Source organism: Anser brachyrhynchus (assembly GCF_964034855.1).
Source record: "Anser brachyrhynchus genome assembly, chromosome: 17".
NCBI classification, from domain to species: domain Eukaryota; kingdom Metazoa; phylum Chordata; class Aves; order Anseriformes; family Anatidae; genus Anser; species Anser brachyrhynchus.
The window spans coordinates 6,358,992-6,379,697 of record NC_137710.1 but is presented as its reverse complement, the minus strand read 5'-3'; the positions used below and the strand labels follow the sequence as shown (position 1 = coordinate 6,379,697).

At 40.1% G+C, this 20,706-nt stretch overlaps 1 protein-coding gene and 1 long non-coding RNA gene across 11 annotated transcripts in view; both read right to left on the bottom strand.

The window, feature by feature from the left end:
* Window positions 1-690: 690 nt before the first annotated feature.
* LOC308179632 lies at window positions 691-3,466 on the bottom strand. Its single transcript, XR_013940457.1, has 3 exons — window positions 3,262-3,466; window positions 3,097-3,149; window positions 691-1,660 (listed from the first exon to the last, which is right to left on the bottom strand). It is a non-coding gene; the product is annotated as an uncharacterized lncRNA (long non-coding RNA).
* Window positions 3,467-14,314: 10,848 nt separating this feature from the next.
* The window catches only part of SFSWAP (splicing factor SWAP), a 48,646-nt gene continuing 42,254 nt past the window's right edge, over window positions 14,315-20,706 (bottom strand). For all 10 annotated transcript variants that reach the window (XM_080560224.1, XM_080560228.1, XM_080560229.1 and 7 more), the window contains 4 exons: window positions 20,368-20,493; window positions 16,416-16,586; window positions 15,556-15,628; window positions 14,315-14,730 (listed from right to left, as the gene is read on the bottom strand). In XM_080560224.1, the coding sequence (XP_080416350.1) occupies window positions 14,665-14,730; window positions 15,556-15,628; window positions 16,416-16,586; window positions 20,368-20,493 (436 nt within the window). In that variant the 3' untranslated portion in view covers window positions 14,315-14,664. The remainder of the gene's footprint in view (window positions 14,731-15,555; window positions 15,629-16,415; window positions 16,587-20,367; window positions 20,494-20,706) is intronic.

Below are 20,706 nucleotides of genomic sequence, written 5' to 3'. Positions count from 1 at the left end.
AGCCAGCATCCTGCCCAGTTGGCAATTCCTCCTGATACGAAGGTTTTAAATATCGAAGACCCAATCAACATACCTTTGTGCATGCAGAAAGAAAGGGAAAATCCTTTTCAGATCATGGAGACTTGGTTTCTAGCAAAGCTTTAAACACCAGCTCAGTGGTGATTGCAGCCGAGCTCTGTGCAAACATGTACTCGCAGGCTGGTCCTGCCCCAGCTGCTCCTGGCCGCGCAGGCAGGGCCAAGGGCAGCAGGTCCTGCTGCAAATAAACATCATGGAGATATGGACCGGAGGCCATAGAACCAGTGTCTTTATCCCAACCCATATTTTTTTTCTTGCTTTTACTCTTCCATCCTGCTGGTGGGGTGGGCAAGAGAGCGGGTGGGTGGTGGGGCTTCGCTGCTGCCTGGGGTCAACCCATCACGGTCCTTTGCAGCTGAGGCCATGGGGCAGGCGTCCCTATTTCCTACGTCTGTTTGCAAACAGGAGTTGGGGAAAGAGGCTACCTTGCTGTAAGTTACTTAAGGAATCTATCGGGGTTGAACCTTAGAACCCGATTCAGATTTCCCATGTCTGCCCCGGTTCTGTAGCAACAAGGAAATCGCCCAGAGCACCTGGGTCTAGTGGGCTGCTGCTGAGAAGCTGAAATGCCAGCGAAGGCAACAGAACGACACCCACTGGCTGTAAACTGAGCCCAGAAGTGCTGGCTTCTGAAATAACACTCATACAGTCATTAAAAACAACAACAACAACAAAAACTATATCGACAGTAAGAGTTGCATGAATGCCAGTAAACCTGTCATTAGCAGTGTAAATTAGTATGATTTTTTATAACAACCATCAGAAAGAAAAAATAATCTACATTTAGTGGAGGAAAGACTGTAATTGTTTAAAGGAACCTTTGTTCTTCTGCGCTGTGTACAAAATAATGCAGAAATATGAAAAGGGCATAGGGAAAATAACCATAATGAAAATTTCTCTGCATATAACACTGCTCCTGCAGTAGTGAGGACAGAGGGTGGAAGATGGATCAGAGCTGTATGGGAGATAAAGCATGCTGACAGTTTTCCTCATAATGCAACTATTCCCAGGGTGCCTGCAGTGACTCATGGCAAGGGGACACATCTGGGGGGTGCGAGGGCTCAGGCTGCACCGACTGCTCCCTCTGTGCAGTCCTCGTCGCACAACAAGATGCGCTGCCCCGCGGGAAACCCTGGCTTGCCAAAGATTTCAGGACTGGGCTCCCATCCTGGAAACCTGCTCTCAGTTCATTAGTGCACATGAATCCAGCAGCAGCTATAGAAATATTTGTCCAGGGTAGTCAAAGGAGTGGGTGGGTTTCTCCATTAAGTCACCCGTCTGTAATTTCTCGTGGAAAATTGCGTGCATTGCTTCAGTTCTACTGGGACACACTGAAAGAAAACACGAGGGTCAACAAAACAGTTATTAATATTGCACACATGTGCAGAGGAGGGCAGCAGCAGTTTGTCACTCACCGAAAGCTGCCAGGAGTGTGGCAGCACCGGGTCCTGGACACAGGCAGGCTGTAACGCTGCTCCAAACGCTGGCACCTGGTGAGAGCTTTTTGTCCAAGGGGAGAGGGAAAAACAAAGCTTTGCTTTGGACCTGATAAATGGATCTCCCTGGAGTACTCTGGGAAGATCTGCAAGGGAAAAAAAAAAAGACAGAACCCTGCACGTACATGAATTATGTATGGGGAGCTTTTGTAGGGCTGGGGCTTTGTCGTGAAACAACAATTTTCAGAAGAATAAGAGGAAGTAGGCAGTATGTTTTTGAAGGTTGTAACAATGGTATAATGTGTTGTGGAGATGGTCATAAATGCCAGTATTTCCCTGTTTATTTCTATCCACACTTGCACCTGTGAAGGTTTATACAGGCTTCTCCCCGACAAGTGCTTTTGTCTCCTTGGACTCCTCGGTTTTCCCAGTTCCTGCTCATTCCCAACCCCTTTCTCATCCTAGCATCCCCATCCCTGCTCCCCAGCTGTCCTGTTAAAAATTCTTCCCTCCTCTCAATCTCTTTCCCAGTCTGCTCCGATGCCCTGGGGCATTTTGGTAAGTGCAGGATTTTGCCGTCAGGAAGGTGATAAGACTGGCCCAGTGCTAGTGCTCTCTGATCAGCAAAAGCAAAGCGCAGGATACAAGAAGAGAGCTGGGTCACACAAATTCATGGCCCAACACCTGTCTCAAGCACAGTGCTATTTCCCGGTATTACTCACCAGGTCTTAGGCCTAGAACTTCCCAAGCCCGGCTTTCTGGAAGCTAACTGGGCTCCTCCCAACTCAAGGGCCTGCGAGAGCAGACCATCATTACACACACTGACTTGCTGGTGCACTGCAGTTTGGAGGAGGAGCAGAAATTCAGAGGTTCTGTACCAATAACAACTAAACACAGTGCCAGATTTCGGAGATCTTCACCAGCACCCACCAGTTTCCTACCAAGGAGGTGGAGATCCCATCACACAACCCATCTGCTGCTTTTTCCACTCTGCCTCTCCGGAGAAAGCGCTGGAAAAGCTATTGTGGTGCATGGTAATAGCCAGTGAGTAGCTCAAAGTGGAGAGAAAATCGTATGTTAAAAACCCAGCACACTGATCATCAAATTCATTGCCGTTTTAAGAGAGCACAGATTGAATCGAATGAATGAATTGTACCAGCTGCAAAACTTCTGGCAGGCGGAGCAGGAAAAAAGCAGCCCTGGATGCTGGGAACGATCTTCACCTCTTTTGAGGGAGGTATTTCTACAGTGAATATATTTAAGTGATCAAAAAAAATCTTGTGCGAGGACGATCTTGCTTCTTCCTCAATGTTTCTTTGAAATAATTGTTTCAAACGCAGCAGCTCTCGAGAAGATCAATGGCTAGCGCTATAAAAATATCCTAGCACAGACAGATTGCTGCTGAAGAAAGAATTATTACCAAGGTTCAGCTTTACATTTTTGGTTTTAAAAAGAGACTATTTACAGCCCAGAAAACTACATGTTTCAGGATCTGAGATGTCATTTTTAGCTATGCATTAATCTTTTAGGTTCATGTCAACCACCATCATCTGTTAAGTCAATAGTTATCTTTCCTACCTACCTCTGAGATGTCCTGGATGAATCCATCAGTCAAGGAAGTCTTCAGTTCTCTTGCTGCTGGAAAGAAGAAAAAACACATGTAGTAGGAGAAACCAGGCAAGAAAACTTTCTTCATAATCCATCACTGAGCTTGTTTTTGTAAGCACAGGTACAAAGCACACCTTACCTTTGTGAAGATATTTAAGATGTAAATCAAAGAAAATTGCTATGCCAGGTTATGTGCATGTGGTATTGGATTCTAAGAGTCAAGAATTTAACCTACTTAACTCCAAAGCCAATTTTAATGGTGTCATCCAGCTGTAAATGGAGAAAGTTCTAGGCTCTATAAAAAGGGGAAAAATATGCAGTTAAAAAAGTTAGAGGAGTCCTGTACAGCATCTCTGGCACTAGGAAACTTCCTTCCATCCCCACACAATGGAAGTGCATTTCTCTCCAAACATCTGAGCGTGCAGAGCAGCGGAGCACCACACTCACAGAACAGGGGTGTGGGTGTCTTGGTATAGGGTTACTGTCTGCACCACACTGCAGACACAACAACACGGCACCTTTAAGCCAAGGTTACGTGCCGCTGAGCAAAGCAAGCGAGCACAATGGCTTCGATTTTTCTGACATAGAAGTGAGCCCAGAAAGACTGATGTGATCTAGACGAGATCCCATAAGGAGATGGTTGGAGAGCTGGGATCCGAGCATGCTCCCAGCCTGGTGCTCTGCCCACAGCCCAGTTCTGCCTTACTTTTAGACAGATAAAATTTCCAGCTTCATTTTTTCTTTCAGATGTCCACTTGGCATGTTAGTGTACTGCTATAATGCTCCAACCTCCCGTTTTGTTAACAAATAATCTGAGAGGATGGTGAGAGCTGACAAGCACGATTTATGAATAGTTGTTAATTATCAAAGCCTTCTGATAATATTTATGCCAATAAATTAACAGGTAGGAAGCTCAGCACAATTAGCAGAGGAGCCCAAGGCCTGATGTTGTGCACTTGGCCCGACTTTAATTAGTCAAATGGCAACACGTTTGTACAAATTCTGACAACCTAAGGCAGCAGCTAATAACATTCACAACGCTAGGCTAAATTGTGCAGACAAAAATTGTAATAAGTATAATAAATTGAAGCTGAGGCTATAAGGCAACCTCTTAAACACATTTTCCGCAGATATCTTTGACCAACGGTACTAAGAAGCAGCTGAGTGGTGTCTTCTTAATTTTGTAGCCAGCCAACAAAGGAGCGACAGAACTCCTCCGTGTCCCTTTTTCATGACCCTACGGACAATATGTGCACCCCTGTAACTGCCCAACACAATACAAGCCTTCCAGCTGGGAGCAGCATTCCTACAATGACACACTGATGTGCACACCTTTAATGGCCCTCTTTGTCAATGTGGTTGCAGGACGTATGTTGAAGGACACACAATGCGACCCATGGCAGGACCAGGAGCAACGGCAATCGCTCACAGGAATCCCCAACTCACGCACGAGTTGCTGCCCTGACCCCGGCCTCAAGGCTGAGTGCTCAGGCGTGCCTTGAGCACGAACATCATCATCTGGGGCTGCATCCCTAATAAATCTCCTGTAGTTTTGCTGTGAACATTGGTTGACGGAGAGAATGGGAGACTCTGAAATTTAGAGGTCGTCTTTCTCACCATATTTTAGTGCTGATGAAACTCTGCTAGTTTTCTGAGCAATATATTTTAAAAACATTAAATAAAAATGGCAAATTCCTCTGGTTTCCACAGGGGAGCAGAGAGGTTTTCCCCTCAATTTGGCCAGAGTGAACATTTTGGCAGAACTCAGCACTACTCGGAGGGAATGAGATGATTATTTTCTGTGCCAGCCCCAGCCCAGCTCCCCGCTTCCCACTCAGGGCAGCGTGCCACTAGCTTCAGACACACAACTAACAAAGAGCATTTCCCAGCAAGGAACTAGTCTGTTATGATTTCTGTTGATAGGGGGAATGGAAGGGCAGACTGGCACTATGTTAAAAATTAGCCACTTTAATATATTCCTTCTCTCCCTTTTCAGTTTTCATGGGTACTTCTAAACACCGCAAAGGCGCATCCTCCAGACAGTCCAATTAAAAGAAAAGTTAGATTTGGTGATTCAGTGCTTCACTACAGGCAGTGTTTACAGCGTTTTTCCTTGTTATTTCATGACATCAGCAGTTGGCAGAATAAAAAACATTTCATCCAATTTGTTGTTCATTGCATTGACTTCCTCTCCGCTTGCAGGCTGCTGACTTTTGTGAAAGAAACATCTTTACATCGTAATGCGTGTTTCATTGTCTTCATAAGGACAGGTTTTCAGATAGCTGTGGCTGCAGTCACACATATGAAACAGACTCTTATGAGATTTTTAACTCTTACCTCTCCCTGCCCTCTTAAAATCATTAAACTCTCCTGAACCTTTCAGCTATCAGCACCGGTTTCTCAAAATGGTCCTGCAAGATATTTTGTCCATCAGTCATGTAAGCTTCATGCCTGTGCGAACCAGCCGACGTGTCCGAGTACCGCAGCCAGCGAGCCCCCGTGCGACGCAGCAATATACCGAGTCCTTTCATCCCCAGACCCCGTCACTGACAAACCCACAAACGTGACTCAAATTACAGCTGCAAATAGCCCCCTAGCTCCATAACGCTGCATAATTCGACACGCTGACTGGAACACTTTTTGGAGAGTTCAGCCATGCGCTGAGCACTAAAACACAGCGCTAAGAAGGTGGAGAAAAGCAAGTGTGGTCGACATGTCATTTTTATATACCGGCGGATCATTCGCAGTCCAGGCCTGCATGGTCAGAACAACAGGAGGGTTTGGGAGGCTTTTTGCAGGCAGTCCGTTCTGCAAAGATCATGCATTTTCAGGGAGGTTCTCCAAAGCCTTCCCACTGCTAATTTCTGTCTAGGCAATAGAAATGGTATTGAAAGCTTTTTCTAACCGAATGAACGAGATTTCAGTTGAACTCAAACTATTTGATATGGATAAAAAAAGTGCATAAGAACAGGTAATGGAAAGCTGTTTCTTAAGGCAACACTTCATTTATAGAAGACTATTGAGAAGCTGCTTTTGTACTGCTGACAATGCCACAATGAAATCAGTGACTCTTCGGTGTCTTGAAAGAAATTGCAGCTAGATCCTACTTTGCTGGAACATTTATTAAGTTGTAAAACTCATTACTAGTGAAGGGCTAAAAGTTATAAAACTTTGGTCTTGAAAGTTCCAGTGTTAAGATGGTGAGAGACCTCAAAACAAAGGGGTTTGAATGGGCTGTGAAGTTCAGGGCTGGAACAGATTTGGGGTACTTATTATTTGAAACACAAAAATTAAGCATGAATTAGGGTCATCAACCTGTTTGGCCTGCTGATTGTATCACATTTGCCTACTTCTTTCCTAAGAAATGTCATTGCTTCTGGCACGAGACAGGCACTTTCAAGAAGCCCAGGATAAAGCTGAACCAAATGAGTCCCTAGCCAAATGGAAAACAGGTACAACGAGGAATAAAGGTGTTTATAAGCACGTGGGGACTAGCCACTTTCATCCAGGTCTGCAAAAAGCAGAGACCTACACACAAACAGAGCAATAAATTTGACAGACTGCATGGCGATTCTTGGGCACCAGCCTTTTAAGGGGCCAAGAAAGTATTTCCCCACGAGAAAAGGAAAAAAGGAAAAAGCTCAGTAGTGGAACAATCTTGAACTGTAGTCAAAACTGGACATCATACTTGGCTCAATTTTACCTGTGGTCTGTTTTCCTAAATGATGCCAGCTGGGATCTAAGCTCTGTTTGGCTGAACCTCAACAAGCTTCCACATGCAATCTGTAACACATATTTGAATCTATTATTACCATTTTCAACTTTCTGCACAATTTACACTTACATAATCTACTCCCTCTTTCCATGCAGTCAGACCACTGATGTAAGGAGATTTCCCACCACAGAACCATTATATAAGCATGAAGAGTAGCATTTACTGTACCTGCATATTCTTAAAGCACAAAGGCAGAAAATATTTCTTTGAATACTTGAATATCTTGTGTTTGCTTGTGGCTTGAAAAAGACTACCACATTTGCACTCTTCTGCGTTGTCAAAAGAAAACACTGAGAAGTTAGCAAAATAACTAATGACCTAACTTCCAGTGATATTTCGGAGTTTGTCTGACAGTGCAGACCTGAGCACGTTGTATGCAGCAAGACAGCCTGTCTCTTAAAAGTGAGCATTTGAGGAGACTAAGCACTCTCCTGCCGCATCCGATCAGCCAGTCCACAGAGCAGAGGTCTCTCACCCGTGCACATCCTCAATAGCTCTTTCTGTTTCTGCCTCCGTGTGAGATGTCACCCACTTATCCAAAGGAAGAGCAAACTCTCTATTGCTTCAAATCGAGAAACAGATGATTAAACCAAACCCTTACTTACAAAATGACATTCAACCCACTTGTCCTCTACAAAAGAAGAACCTATGTGACTTAGATGCTATGGGAAACAAATTCTTAGCTTCCTTAAATCATAACTTCTGCAGCGGGCTTGAAGGATTGTCAAAAAGGGGGAAGAAAGTTCAGTGATTTTGAATGCCAGTAGCTCAGTCATTGCTGTAAAGCAAGCAGCTGATTGCACACTGCCTGCTGCCCTAAGCTCCATGTAAAGTAGTCATTATCCTGGGAAGAAAACACAGAATTGTGTCTGCCTGTAAAGATTTGAGACTTGTTTCTTTGGCAAAGTTGCATTGGACTTAATATCCAGCAAATTTTCACTGTCATAGTATGAGAAGAACAGGTTTTCAACATCTCTTATTCTACCCATGCTCAAAAAACTATCACAGTGCCATCAAAATCATTAGGTTGTCAGAACTGACTGTCTCTTTGCCAGTTAAAACACACTGGACAAATGCCATCAGATTTGCTAGCATAGCTCACTCATTTTTACAGTATTCTCTTAAATTCAACATATAATATCACTCCTTGTCCACTTTGGCTCCTTATCTATTATGCCTTAAAATAGAAATAGCTTTAGGATGGGATGAAAGATGTGTTTAATTTTTGCCAAGTGTGATACCACTAAAGTCATTAGCCAATATTGGTTCCAACAGGAGATTACAAACAGCAGGAATTTAACGTGCTCCTTTTGCAGGATTAATAGATACGTGTCTCATGTTGCTTTTGTGCGTGATGACAGCTTGAGGCTGTCAATTTCAACCATTTCCTGATTAAAAAACAACAGATAAGCTTACATGCGTTCAAGAAGCATGAACAGAAGATGCAACCGAAGACGAACAGTTACGTGATCCATAAAGGCTTAAAGCACAGCAAGTTTTTGGCAGGGGGACGTGGGGGTTTGGGGAGTGTTTTAATTGGATCACGTTCTAAGAAGCTGCCTATGTTCAGCTATTAGATCTCCCAGATTACATAGCATATTATCATTTTGTTAAAATGCATCTTTCATGAGGGGAAAGGAGTTCAATAAAGGCTACTTTAGTATGCTGGCTTTTTTCAGTCTTTGAGACAATTTCAAATTGCCTATTGTGGCAAGACAGAGAGCATTCACCTCTGGAGTTAATACACCTCGGTAAAGCTATTACAGAGGCACACAGGACAGCTTCACTTAGAATATGCAGACTGGAGGGCAAGAGTCATTTCAATCCCGATTAAGATAGCCAAGCTTTGACGTTAGCCGACACAGAATCACAGAGTAGCTGAGGCTGGGAGAGACGTCTGGAGACGGTCTCACCAGAGCCCTCGACTCAGAGCAGGGTGAGCTGCAGCCGGGTGCTCAAGACCATGTGAGGTTGGGTTTTGACCATCTCCACGGATGGAGACTCCACAACTCCGGACAATGACAAGAGCCAAGGCACAGCAAGGGCTGACTGCTCCCTGCAGGAAGGGAGCCAGGAGCTGAGCGCGGCACTGCAGCTGGCAGGGCCGGGGCCTCAGCCCAGGCACGGACGCTGGGACCAACCCAGAGACTGCCAGGTGGGTTTGCGGGGACAAGGCCGGGCTGAGGACAAGCAAGGACGTCAGCCTGTGGGCCAGCATTCAGGCCAACAGGGTGCGGGTCGCACAGGGAGGCCTCTGACGGGCCTGGAGAGGGACGTACCTATGGCCTGCTTAGGGACAGAAGGCCCAGGGCTGAGCTGAAACCAAGCCTCGGGTCTGAGGGTGTGGGTGAGCGGCCCAAGGGAGGCTGGTCAGGGCCCTTGAGGTCTATTCCTGCCTTCAGGGCCCTGACAGAGACAAGGCAAAAGAGCTGGAAATATCTTCCCACTGATAAATTGCAGCACAACTCACAGGGACAGCGTGAACCCAAACAGATAAGGGACCCGCACAAAAGAATAATGATCATCTCTTCTCTCTTTGCAATGGCAATTCTGAGAAAACCATTAACTTACAAACTCAAAGGCTTTCACTATTCGTGATTCAACTGAGTAAACTGGTGGCTTCTTATTATGCAAATACATGAAATGTTTTGTTCTGGGAATATAAAACAAAATAATAGATTGGGGCATCTAAAGAACCTTTAGTCCTCTCTCTGTCATTATACTATCAGACTTACATGCGACATATCTTTCCTACCATAAAAATCCAAGGGAATAAGAGGTATCCCTCGAGTGATTTTGCACCTCTGCAGCAGTTACCTTTTCACTCTGTGTTGAATATCCACTGGAAGAAGGTTTCACTGAGGACAGGTTGCTATAGCTTTCTCTTCCAACACAGCTAGCTTGCTGAATGGGGGCTGTAATAAGACTGTGACACAGGCTTCCTGTGTCATCTTTTTTTAATGCAACATCTTACGATTTTGATAGAAGTCTTTTAATCATTGTACCTGGTGATTTACAATTTTCACTGTGCACAGGGTAGGGCACTTGAAGGCGTGTGGACAACACTTTTGATTGTTTCAATAACTTAATGCTGAAACATACTTTCACGCTTACTTGACTCAAGGTGTAAAAACACTCATCTTTTCACCAATCATCCTTGGAAAATGAATTAAATTATTAGAACTTCAGAAGGGAGAAGTAGAGACTACAAATTACTTTTTTCCTTTTTTATGAAGCCAAACTCTCTGACCTGATTCTTGATCAGAGTTAAGGTTTTCTTCAAGTTTTGGCATTTCTGTAGGAAAAAAAAAGCTGTTATACAACTGGAAGTAATAACTTCACAGACAGTCCTACAGTCACCAAGGCCACTGTGTCCTAATAAATAAAGCCACAGATATACATTTTTGGATTGCATTTTAACAAGAAGCTCCCAAACCCACTTTTTAAGAGAGGAAATACGAGCATACACAGGACTTCTCCCTGGGAGAACACATCCTTAGAATGTATTTTACAAAAAGCTGGACAAGAAAAAGCATGGATCCTCAAACTGTGACACTTTCACTGAAGAAATGTATCACATCTGCTGCTCATTTTATGTTGCTTGGGGGAAGTCATAATCTGCCCTTCTCCAGTCCTGCATACTGGGGTTTCCCTTAGCTTACCATACATTTATAACACTGTCAACTACCATCAAGAACTCATACTTTCTCTTTAGAGATCCACAGTTTAGTGCTCAGTCTTAAAAATAAGTCTGTCACCATCCATCTACATGCGTGGAAATTTTGTCTGTATCAGAAAAAAAAACCCACAAAAAAAACAACAAACATCCACCACTAAGTCATATTATATATCCCGAGGACAGCATGGCAGTAATCCAGAAATGGCAGATTTTCACCATCACTTTCAAATGGGCTGGCAGAGCTTTTTGCAATGTTTATCACGATACATGTTCAGGATTAATTGTTGCCAAGAGATTATCATCCGCATTCATATTAAAGGTGTTAAATTAATACCATAGAAATTTCAAGTTCACAGGAAAGTAAAAGTGGATTTGTTACGAACAATCAGGGATTTGCTTTGAGATTACACAAAATCCATCAGGGCATTTCCCCACCTTCATTCACATCCAGTGTAATCCAGAGCAGGAAAAATTAAGGCAAAATCAAAGACATGCTTTGCATCACGAATTATCAGGAATCCTTTTATGATACAAACAGAATAACAAAAGCACTACCACACCAGCTGTCCACCAGACAAACAGAAACCTAATTAGCAGGCAGGCAGGTATTAATTTCCAACCAACTGCTCCAATAAAGCATTTCCCTTCATATGTAATGCTTAATACAACTACACTTTCAGTGCTGAGAGCGTATGTCTAAAACCAAAACAAAATATTCACAACATGCTCACAGTTAAATCACAACAGAAAAAAAAAAAAAATCAAACACTGAGGTTTCAACTTCTAAAAGCTGCACTTTGGAGAATTTCAAATGAATCTTCATAAAGTTACAGCCAAATTAATTTAGCGAATGAAAATAAGAACGTTGGACCAGTGCAATGATGTATTTAATGCTTTCAGAAAATGAGGCAAAATTAAAATTAGTAAAGAAGTGGATGCTTTACTAACCTCAACCCACAGGTCTTTTACTTCTTTACTTCATGTCATTAGTTGCTTGGTAAGAATGGGAGAAGTATGTGATAAACTCGATTTATTTATGTAGAAATTAAATTAAAGAGGACTTTGTAACACAATTTCTTTCATAGAAGATAACAGACATTACCTTAAATCCAGGAAAACAGGAATTCTAATGTTATCATTTGTTGTCCCATTAAAAAGTTGAGAGCATGGTCTCGGTTGTCTGTAATGCATGAAGTTTAATAAGTGAGAAAGTGTACGTTCCAAAATAATTGGTGTCAAACAAAATGTTATGATATGAAGAGGTACAAGTGACAATTGATGTGAAATCATGATCAATGCCAAGAGACTGCAGGTGTATCTCAGTGGTTGTCAGCTTCCTGGTAGAGCCAAATAGTTCAACGCCAAACCATTAACAAAATTTGACAGAAGCTGCCCTACAAGTGTAACCAAGGTCTCCCTACCTGTAGGGAAAAATAAAAAGGTATATACTGAGATCCTCAAATGATTGACGTTATTTTGTAATTAACAGCTTACCCACCAACTGGCTGAACAGCCAATTAGGAAGCTGTTTACACATCTAACTCATTCAAATTAGAGCATCTTTAGTAATAGTTAGGTATCAACCCCTTAAATTACAAAGATTATACTCAGATGGGCAGCAGCAAAGCTGATGAAGTAGAAGCCATTCTTCAGACTGTCTCTACTGAGAAATGTGCTCTGAATGAAACTGATAATAGGGATTGGAAGATAGCTGCTTACAAGCACTGAAAACTTCCAATTGGCAAAAAGTGAAAATGTCCATTCTGGTTGGAAATAGGAAAAACAAAAACAGAAAGCACACCGCACCACTACTTTCTAAATCCTGGAGGAAAAAAAAAAAAAACAACCCATGAGAGCATGCTAAATGCAAACCAGGCTCAGTAAACAATACAGAGTGTATAAAAATGCAGTTTAATCTGAATTTTTCTGGAGCTAAACGCTCCACCTAACTCCATAGCACAAAAGAGAAAAGTTAAAAAAAAAAAAATTGCTCACAGTGAGGGAAAATATTTTAAGAAGTTATTAAAGCAACAACCCTATTAAAGAGAACAGATCTGCAAAGCAGCAGCAAAACAAGCTGCCCAGTCTATTTTATCAAGGCTTTTTAGGCTTTTTTTCCTATCACTTGACAAACAACTGCCATCCCCGCTGCCAAATACTGAACTATGGTGAGACTTAACTGCGTTTAGGATGGAAAAATAAAGTTGCTGCAAATTTAACACTGCATAATCTACAACAGCTGCCTATGAAATCTACTTTATGTCCTTTTTTTCCTCTGTCTCTACTAGTATTGTTTCATCAACATACATAGAGAAAATCTTATTTCATTTATGCTGGTTAAAATATTTTTATGCTTGTTAAAACATTGCAGGTAACTTTTAAAAAAGGTAAAGAGTGGATAGCACAATTATATATTACCGGCTAGATGGCTCTGTTTCATCACAACTTACATGCACCATCAAATTTCTCTGTACCAGACACAGCATTTTAAGTTGTTGTAGGACTGTAAACTCTGCTAATTGTTATTGATCAAAAATTGAAAAGAAACCTAATTTATTAGTTGTCCTAATAGTTTAAATATTGTTCTTTCATTCCAAGAGAAAAGCACTAGCAAGTGGCATATCAGCTCCCATTTGGACCATTGTGTTACTTTGGGTTTGAATTTGATCATCAATTGAAGGAAACCCCAATCATACCAGTAAGTATCTAAGGTGCAATTAGCTACCTTGTTTCTCATACTGTTCTCCTCGACATCCCTTATCACCATTAAAAGCAAATGGAAAGCCCATTCGGTCCCTGGTCATCTGAAAAAGTAAACCTTCTCACCTCAGACACTGTGTATGAAGACCTTTGTGTCTTACAATTGATAAGAAATCAACGTCTCATCTGCCTAAAGTATGATAAAAAAAAAAGCTGTGTCCCAATAGTGTAACTGAGCTATTATCTAGATATATTCACTGCACAACATATCCTTTCTTTTGTCTATTATAATTTTAGAGTAGTATCTATTACTCTAAACATTGTTCAAGATTTTCTTCCTTAGTATTAACCCATTTAAACTGGACACACAGCAACCACTTTAGGAAGATGTAAATGAAAGTAGCTAAAGGTCACAAAAATTCAGCCCTATCTGAAAGAGCATCTGGGGATTTTTAATGATATCTTCTCTTCAGTGATTGCCTTTTTGCACTCATTTAAAGAAATATTTCAATTAAAAAATGATAGTCTCACTGTACTGCAAGGAATGCATAACGAACAAGCCTACAATTATACTGAGTTCAGAAGAAAAGATCTGGAAAGTGTTGACTGGTATGTGTCATAAAAGTTAGTAAGCATCTTCCTCAACATCATGAAAGATGTTAAATTAAAAGAATGCTGGATTTCTGGTAAGTATGACCTCAAAAACATACGCTCTGTAGCTAACTAGAGAGAAGCATGTTCGGACATTGAGGCTTTTACTGACTTCAAAAGGTCAGCAACTCAAATGGGGGCTCACAGTCCCTTCTGAATGATGGACAGAAAATTATGTCCCCTGTCCAGAAACTGTCCACTACTAACATCAAGGCAAACAAGCATTCTTAGATCATTCTGTGCCTGAAGGAGATGAAAAGTATCTCTCAGGCTAAGGTAGCTAGACTGTTGTTATTCTAAGAAGCAGAAAGTATTAAAGAAAAAGAAAATGAACTTCTAACAGAAGTCAACCGCAAACAATTAAGGACTCCACAAAAACTCTGTAGCTAATGAAAGATGTTTCGTTCTTTATTATTGTGTAATACTTTTATCACAGAAACATGGTATTTACAAATATACACATATAGACTGCTGATCATAAAATGTTACTGAAGAATTAGTCAAAAAATCAATTTACAAAAACCAAAAACTTTCCAAAGATATTCTGGCTGAAAAAATTCAATGAAATTTCAAGGAGACAGTTCTGTACAGAAAGATAGGTTTTAGCTCCTCAAGTTCTGGTAATATTAGACAAGAGAGTTGTGAACCAAGTGAGCTAAGCTCAGCTGTACATTTGAGATGAGGCAGTTTTTATATTGTTCTTTTTCACAATTTCTTGATGGTCAGTTCAACAGGTCTCAGGAGGCACTAGTTTGTATGTTTTTGGAAGCTGCAAGCATTGCTCTCACTTTGGCCATAAGATCCTGTAGAAAATAAGACAAAAATTATTAGACTTGCCTAGGCCTTGAACAGAGCTAAAGCATGTGATTGAAAAAACCTGCATGAAAGGGCTAGTTTATGCTTCAGTCACATAAAATAGATTCATGACCATCAGATATTTAGCCTTGGGCCTGTGATACCAGACAGTAGCTTTTAAAAAAGAAATGGAATTACTCTGACAGAGGATGGGTATCTTAAAACCATGTTAACATTTAATTACTGCACGCTGTATCAATGCATATACCTGATATGGCTATTTGTAAATAGTTATGCTATGAGTCACAGCAGACTTGAACATATCAACAAAATCATAACGAAAATTCACAGACAAACAGCAACAAGGGTAAGACTAAGTTGTGGATGTTGCTCAATGCAAAGCAAGCACTTTAGTTTGCAAGAGGACATATTTTTCCTCTATCGTCAACACCACAAGCTTAGCCTTTGCCAAGCTGTTCCTCTGTTCTTTCTTCCATGAAACTTAAGAGCACAACATAGCAAGACGGGCTCTCAGTAATACCTGCTGTTTGTGTATTGTTCTAGCATAATGTGGACTTTCATATCTTAACAGTGGATATACTGCATTGCAATGAACTTAGCTACTTTCATTTCAAGTTTAGTCAACCCTCTAAAGATCAAGCTGCTAGGGAAGCAACAAAATTGTTTTTCTCATAAGCAAACAAATTAAGAATGACAATGAACATGTCTCTATACCATATGTGAAGCTCAGAATTGTACAAGGTATTAAATGGAGATTACAATATGATGGACGCACTCCATTAGGCCACTAATTTGAATTTGTTTATTTGTACCTGAGTGATTTTACTCTGCACTGAAGACACGATTGCTGAAGAGATTTGGCCATCTTTTTCCTGAGAAACTCCCCTAAAAAAGTAAAAATCCGTGTTAAAAGTTTATAGCTTACGTTTTCAAAATGAATTTCACTCACCATCAGAGTTTTGAGCTTTATTGTACGATTCTCTCATACACTAATAAACAGTTCTCTCATTCAACCACAAGTCAGGGTAAGTCATGGTCAGAAGACTCACTCCTGTGTAACTGACAAAACCAAATCTCAACAGCAGGCTAGGGATTTTGGACAGGACTGCATTGTATTCTGTGGAAATAATTTAACTGCGAATCTCACAAACACATTGAAATTCAAACCACCCTGTTAAAATTCTACTTCAGAGTTACCCCATTTAGTGAGAGTTAGCATTTTCTAACTTAGAATCACACTGCAGAATTTTACATGTAAGTTTTATTGTAGGAGTATGTCAAGGTATACTTGAACAAGGAGCAGAACCTTCAGTTCTCTACACTCAAAAGGATCACACTTCATCTCATACATAACATGAAAACTTCTTTGACAAATTAAATTTGTACAGTGCTTTCCTGACTTAAATGTAAATGTAGCAGAGGTAGTGTTAACATATTTTCCAGGTTTTGAAATCTGATCCTAAAATTTCACTGGATTACGTAAAAACTCCGTCAAGCAATGGAGATCCAAGCTCATCATTAGACTGATGTACAAAGGGCCATCCTATCAGCGTCTTCTACTTTTAATATACGTACATACAGAGCTCCTCACCATACCAATTAGGTCAAAAGACACATTCACAGTCAAGAAACACAAGCAGTGCAATATTACCCTACTAAGAAAGTGTATTACCTGGAGCGTTCCTGGCTGGATTCCCTGCTCTCCACAGGAGAGACACTAGCTGAATGCACAGAATTTTTGTGTGTGGATGGTTTGCCTGGTGACACAGCTGGTGAAGGAGACCTAGCTTTGGACTTAGTACGTGATCTAGACCGCCTCTTCTTCTTCTTTTCATGGGGACTTCTGCGAGAAGAAATATTTTATTGAAGGATAGTTACAGTAGTATTAAACTAGCTCAGTGAAAGGTACTTTTCACACTTCTAAAGGATTACGTAGTGCTCTTCCCCAGGATACTTTTCCATGTGCACTAAGCAAGCGTTCAAGTCTTACCCCAATATTGTATTTCTTACCCCAATACTGCACTTCTCTGGTTGTGCAAAACAATGTCTCAGAAGCTCCTTTTAATAAATTATGATAGGAAAACTACTAGTATCTAAGGCTGTCACTTGGAATACTATTTCTCAGGTACGGAGGAATTAGGCAGCAGTATTTGATACTTTAAAGGATGACAATGAAAAGTCTCTAATTGAAGATCTGCAGAATAACCTCACTAGAGGGAAGTTCCTTCTCAAACAACATCCTGCATCTAACATATAATGAGAAATAATTTATATATCCCTGTATTTTTTTAGCCCATAAAGGAGCAAACCATGTAACTATAGCTTTGAAAAAAATCTACAAGGTAAATCCACGGTTTGCTTGCTTTTTAAAAACACGATTACTACAGTAATCCACTCCATAACTCAACATACTGCAGACTCAAAACCCTAAACAAGCTATTGTATACTATGCAAGCAAACCTTCACCTAGCAAGACGTTTGAAGCGCTAACCAATCCTGACTTGGAAATTTTATATACAAACATTTGCTTCTAAGAGAATGGAACAAATGACTAAGGGTACCTGATGTATTTACTATTGACAGAAGGCGGAAAACAGAGGTTGCCTTATATGAAGCGTTAAGCTCAAAGAGAATTCAACTACTAATATACTACAGATGAAACTATCAAAGCCTTTACACTTGTTTATGGATTTACGTCTAAGATTTACATACCAGTATTGATATTACTGTAATCAGAATTACTAACTTAGCTTTTAGGCAATACCTTACTGCAGGCACATCTCTCTAGCTTTCTCTGCTGGGGGTGCTGGCATACCTTCCATTTTTAGAGCTCACAAGGTTAAAAAGGTCAGTTCAAAAAAGAACTAGAAATGCTCTGCTAGAAGTCTAAACAGAAAAGTAAGTTTCTGAGGCTTCTGACACACCTTAAAACATTGTAAACCTTAGGCCCATCTTTTAAATACCACATTGTTGATCCCTTTATTTTCATTTTCTTGTGAAATTTTCTACTTTAAAGGCAAATATGCTATAATAAATACTCACATAAATATTCTATAATTACAATGCTTAGAATTTATCATATGAGTATCTGATTTTTTTATATAGAAGTCAGCATTCAAGACTTAAATTACAAAATGCGCCTTACTCTTTTCCTGCATAAATAATCATTAAATGGCAGGGAAAAAACACACAAAAACACAGCTCTATTGGCCTCTAATATTCCCATAATTTTGAAAATAAAAATCCTCTACAAAGTTGGTTATTCCTTGACTAGCTGCTTATGTACTGTAATTGCTCAATTTCTTAAAACATAAGGTAATCAGGCAGCGAATATATTTCATATTTAACTCTTGAAAATCTCAGCAAACATTCATGGTGCTAGAATATTTTAGAGTAGGCTTTTTCAGTGTTCTTAATCTCAGATTATAATGAACAAACACTATAAATGCTGAATGAAATTGTCTACCAATTTTCTAGTTTTAGAAGGGTCCACATGCTAAAACCAGGCTTATTTTTACAATATTTTTTCTAGGCACAATAGCTAGCATGAAGACCCATGCACATTCTCTGTGGAAAGCAATTCACTGCAGATGAGTTAGATTAAAATGATTAAGATGATTACAGATTAAGATGATTTACATTATTCAAGTAACTATGATGACATCCAAGGTACAGGATAAGCAGAAAAAACAATTGTTACATTTATTCTGAAATAAACATTATTTTGTTAAGCAGTAAGCCACTAAATTCACAGAGAAGACAAAGCATAGCTTCCTAGTTCTTACATATTTTCTTCTGGAAATGTACCTACAAATTTACAAGCAATGCTAGCATCACCACAGGTATCAGATTAATGCCTTAAGCAGTTTAAAACACCGCAGTATTTATTATGTCTAGGGTCCTTTTCAGTCCTCTGACGATACAGGATTCCAAAGCCTGCCTATTCTTTGTTTAGCTGTGGTTAACAAAAAGCACTCAGCTGATGGCTGCCATGTACGATTCAAATCTGCATTTGGCTATCAGGCAAAATATACATTACTTCCTAACAGAAAGCCTAAGTAAACTAAGTGGCTTTTAAAAGATCATGAACCCAAACCTTCCTTCCATTACACCCACTGCGAAGAACCTACTCCATAAATGAAGATCAGGAAAAATGGTGCACCACAGCATCTATCTACATTTTTACTTGACATTTAACATGTCAGTCCTAGCTAGGCTTTCTGCAGTCAGAGCCGCAAAATGTCCTCAACTATGTTTATCTACAATATTCTTTCTTCAGTCTACTTTTTTGCTTTTACTGCCATATGTTGTTGTGTAGTGTTGTTTTCTTGTCTGAGGCCTAACAAAGGTTTTCAAGTTCTACCTATATAAACAATATTGTTTAAAGAGGAGTCTCATTTATTTCAAAACTCCAATCATAATTTAGCACTTTGAATAGCGTAATTTTCAACATGATTTATAGCTTAAAATGTCAAATGGTCAAGCAGCAGGCACACCAACGCTGCATGAAAGAACATCACAGGACTGTGAAACGATTCTTGCAAGTATTTATAGGAAGAAAAACATTCTAAGCTTCTATATATTGGATCTTTTCTGCTTAGCCAATTTGCATGCTGAATTCCACAGAAACCTCTATTTTTATCTCAACTTTTGAGCATGAAAAACTGAATTAGTTGAAGTATACTGATAAAGTTCTCATTCATACATACCATACATCAATTAGCTAGAAGCTGTTAAGAGATGGAAAGTTATCCTAAGAAACAATGCCAATATTTTAAAAATCATGAAGGTGAAAGTGACCTCCTTGTTTCCTACTCTAATATGTTTTTCCATATCTCCTGTAAAGACAATCTTCACTGATACGAAGAAAGAATCTGTATGTTCAGTTTAGTAACTCTTAAGGTGCTGCGTTTTGTGTACACTTCAGCTGTACATGACAAAATTAGCATGAAAATTTTCACTTCCTCCCATGTTGAAATTAGAGACAAAACATTTCAAGCCTTTTGGGCACACATTTTGCAGGTGTTTTTATTCTGCACTGGTGAGATGAAATAATGGTTGTTATGCCATCTTGCCAATAGGAGGTTCAGGTAGACTATATGCAAGGTGGTCTCAAAAAAGGCACCACTTATTTTGGATTTCACATTCCACTCAGGCAGTAAAATAACGGTTGAACATAAAGCAGACTTTTTGTTAAACTGGATTTTCCCTTTATTTGTGCAGATACTGTGAGTGGTCAAGCAACTTTCAGATACTGGTATGAATAACCTAACACCAGTATATGGCCTCTGTGGAGGTCGTATCGATTGGACAAGTGGAACATGAAAAACAGACCGAAGACTTCAGAGTCCAAATAAAATCTGAACTTTCACAGCTAGGAGACAGTACTGTATTAACATTCATTGATTTGGTTCAACATTTAGTGTTCAAACATATACAAGAACGTGCAAAGAACAATAATCAGTGCTTCTGGTTTTTCTTTTCCTCCACAGATGTATTTGTCTAATAAAATAAAGCCCCAGATGAAAAGAAACCCAAAGCTTTAAGTTTTATCCAGGGAGTATACAACACTTCAGGCAACATTTAAAGTCTTCTGATACCGGAAGATAACCTCTTATACTTACTTGGATCGTGCACGTTTCCTACTGTTTCCAGGACTATTACTGATGCGATAAGCTGTTGGAACACTCCTTTCCTCTCTCCGTCTTTCTGGTGTGTGAGCCCTCCTCCTAGGTGACCTTGATCGTGACCTAAACAGGAAAAAACACCCAAAAGTTTGCTTTTTGTTACTTATATTATTTGTATAATTATTTTTGTTTCAGTGGAATTGTGCTGTCACCAAACACAAATGTAACACCATTCACTTCTACTTTATATCATTATGGGGTATTTAGTCTCCAAGACTTGTCAGTTGCTTATGAATTTCTTACCCATCCAACACATTTAGGGTGTAGTTATCCATT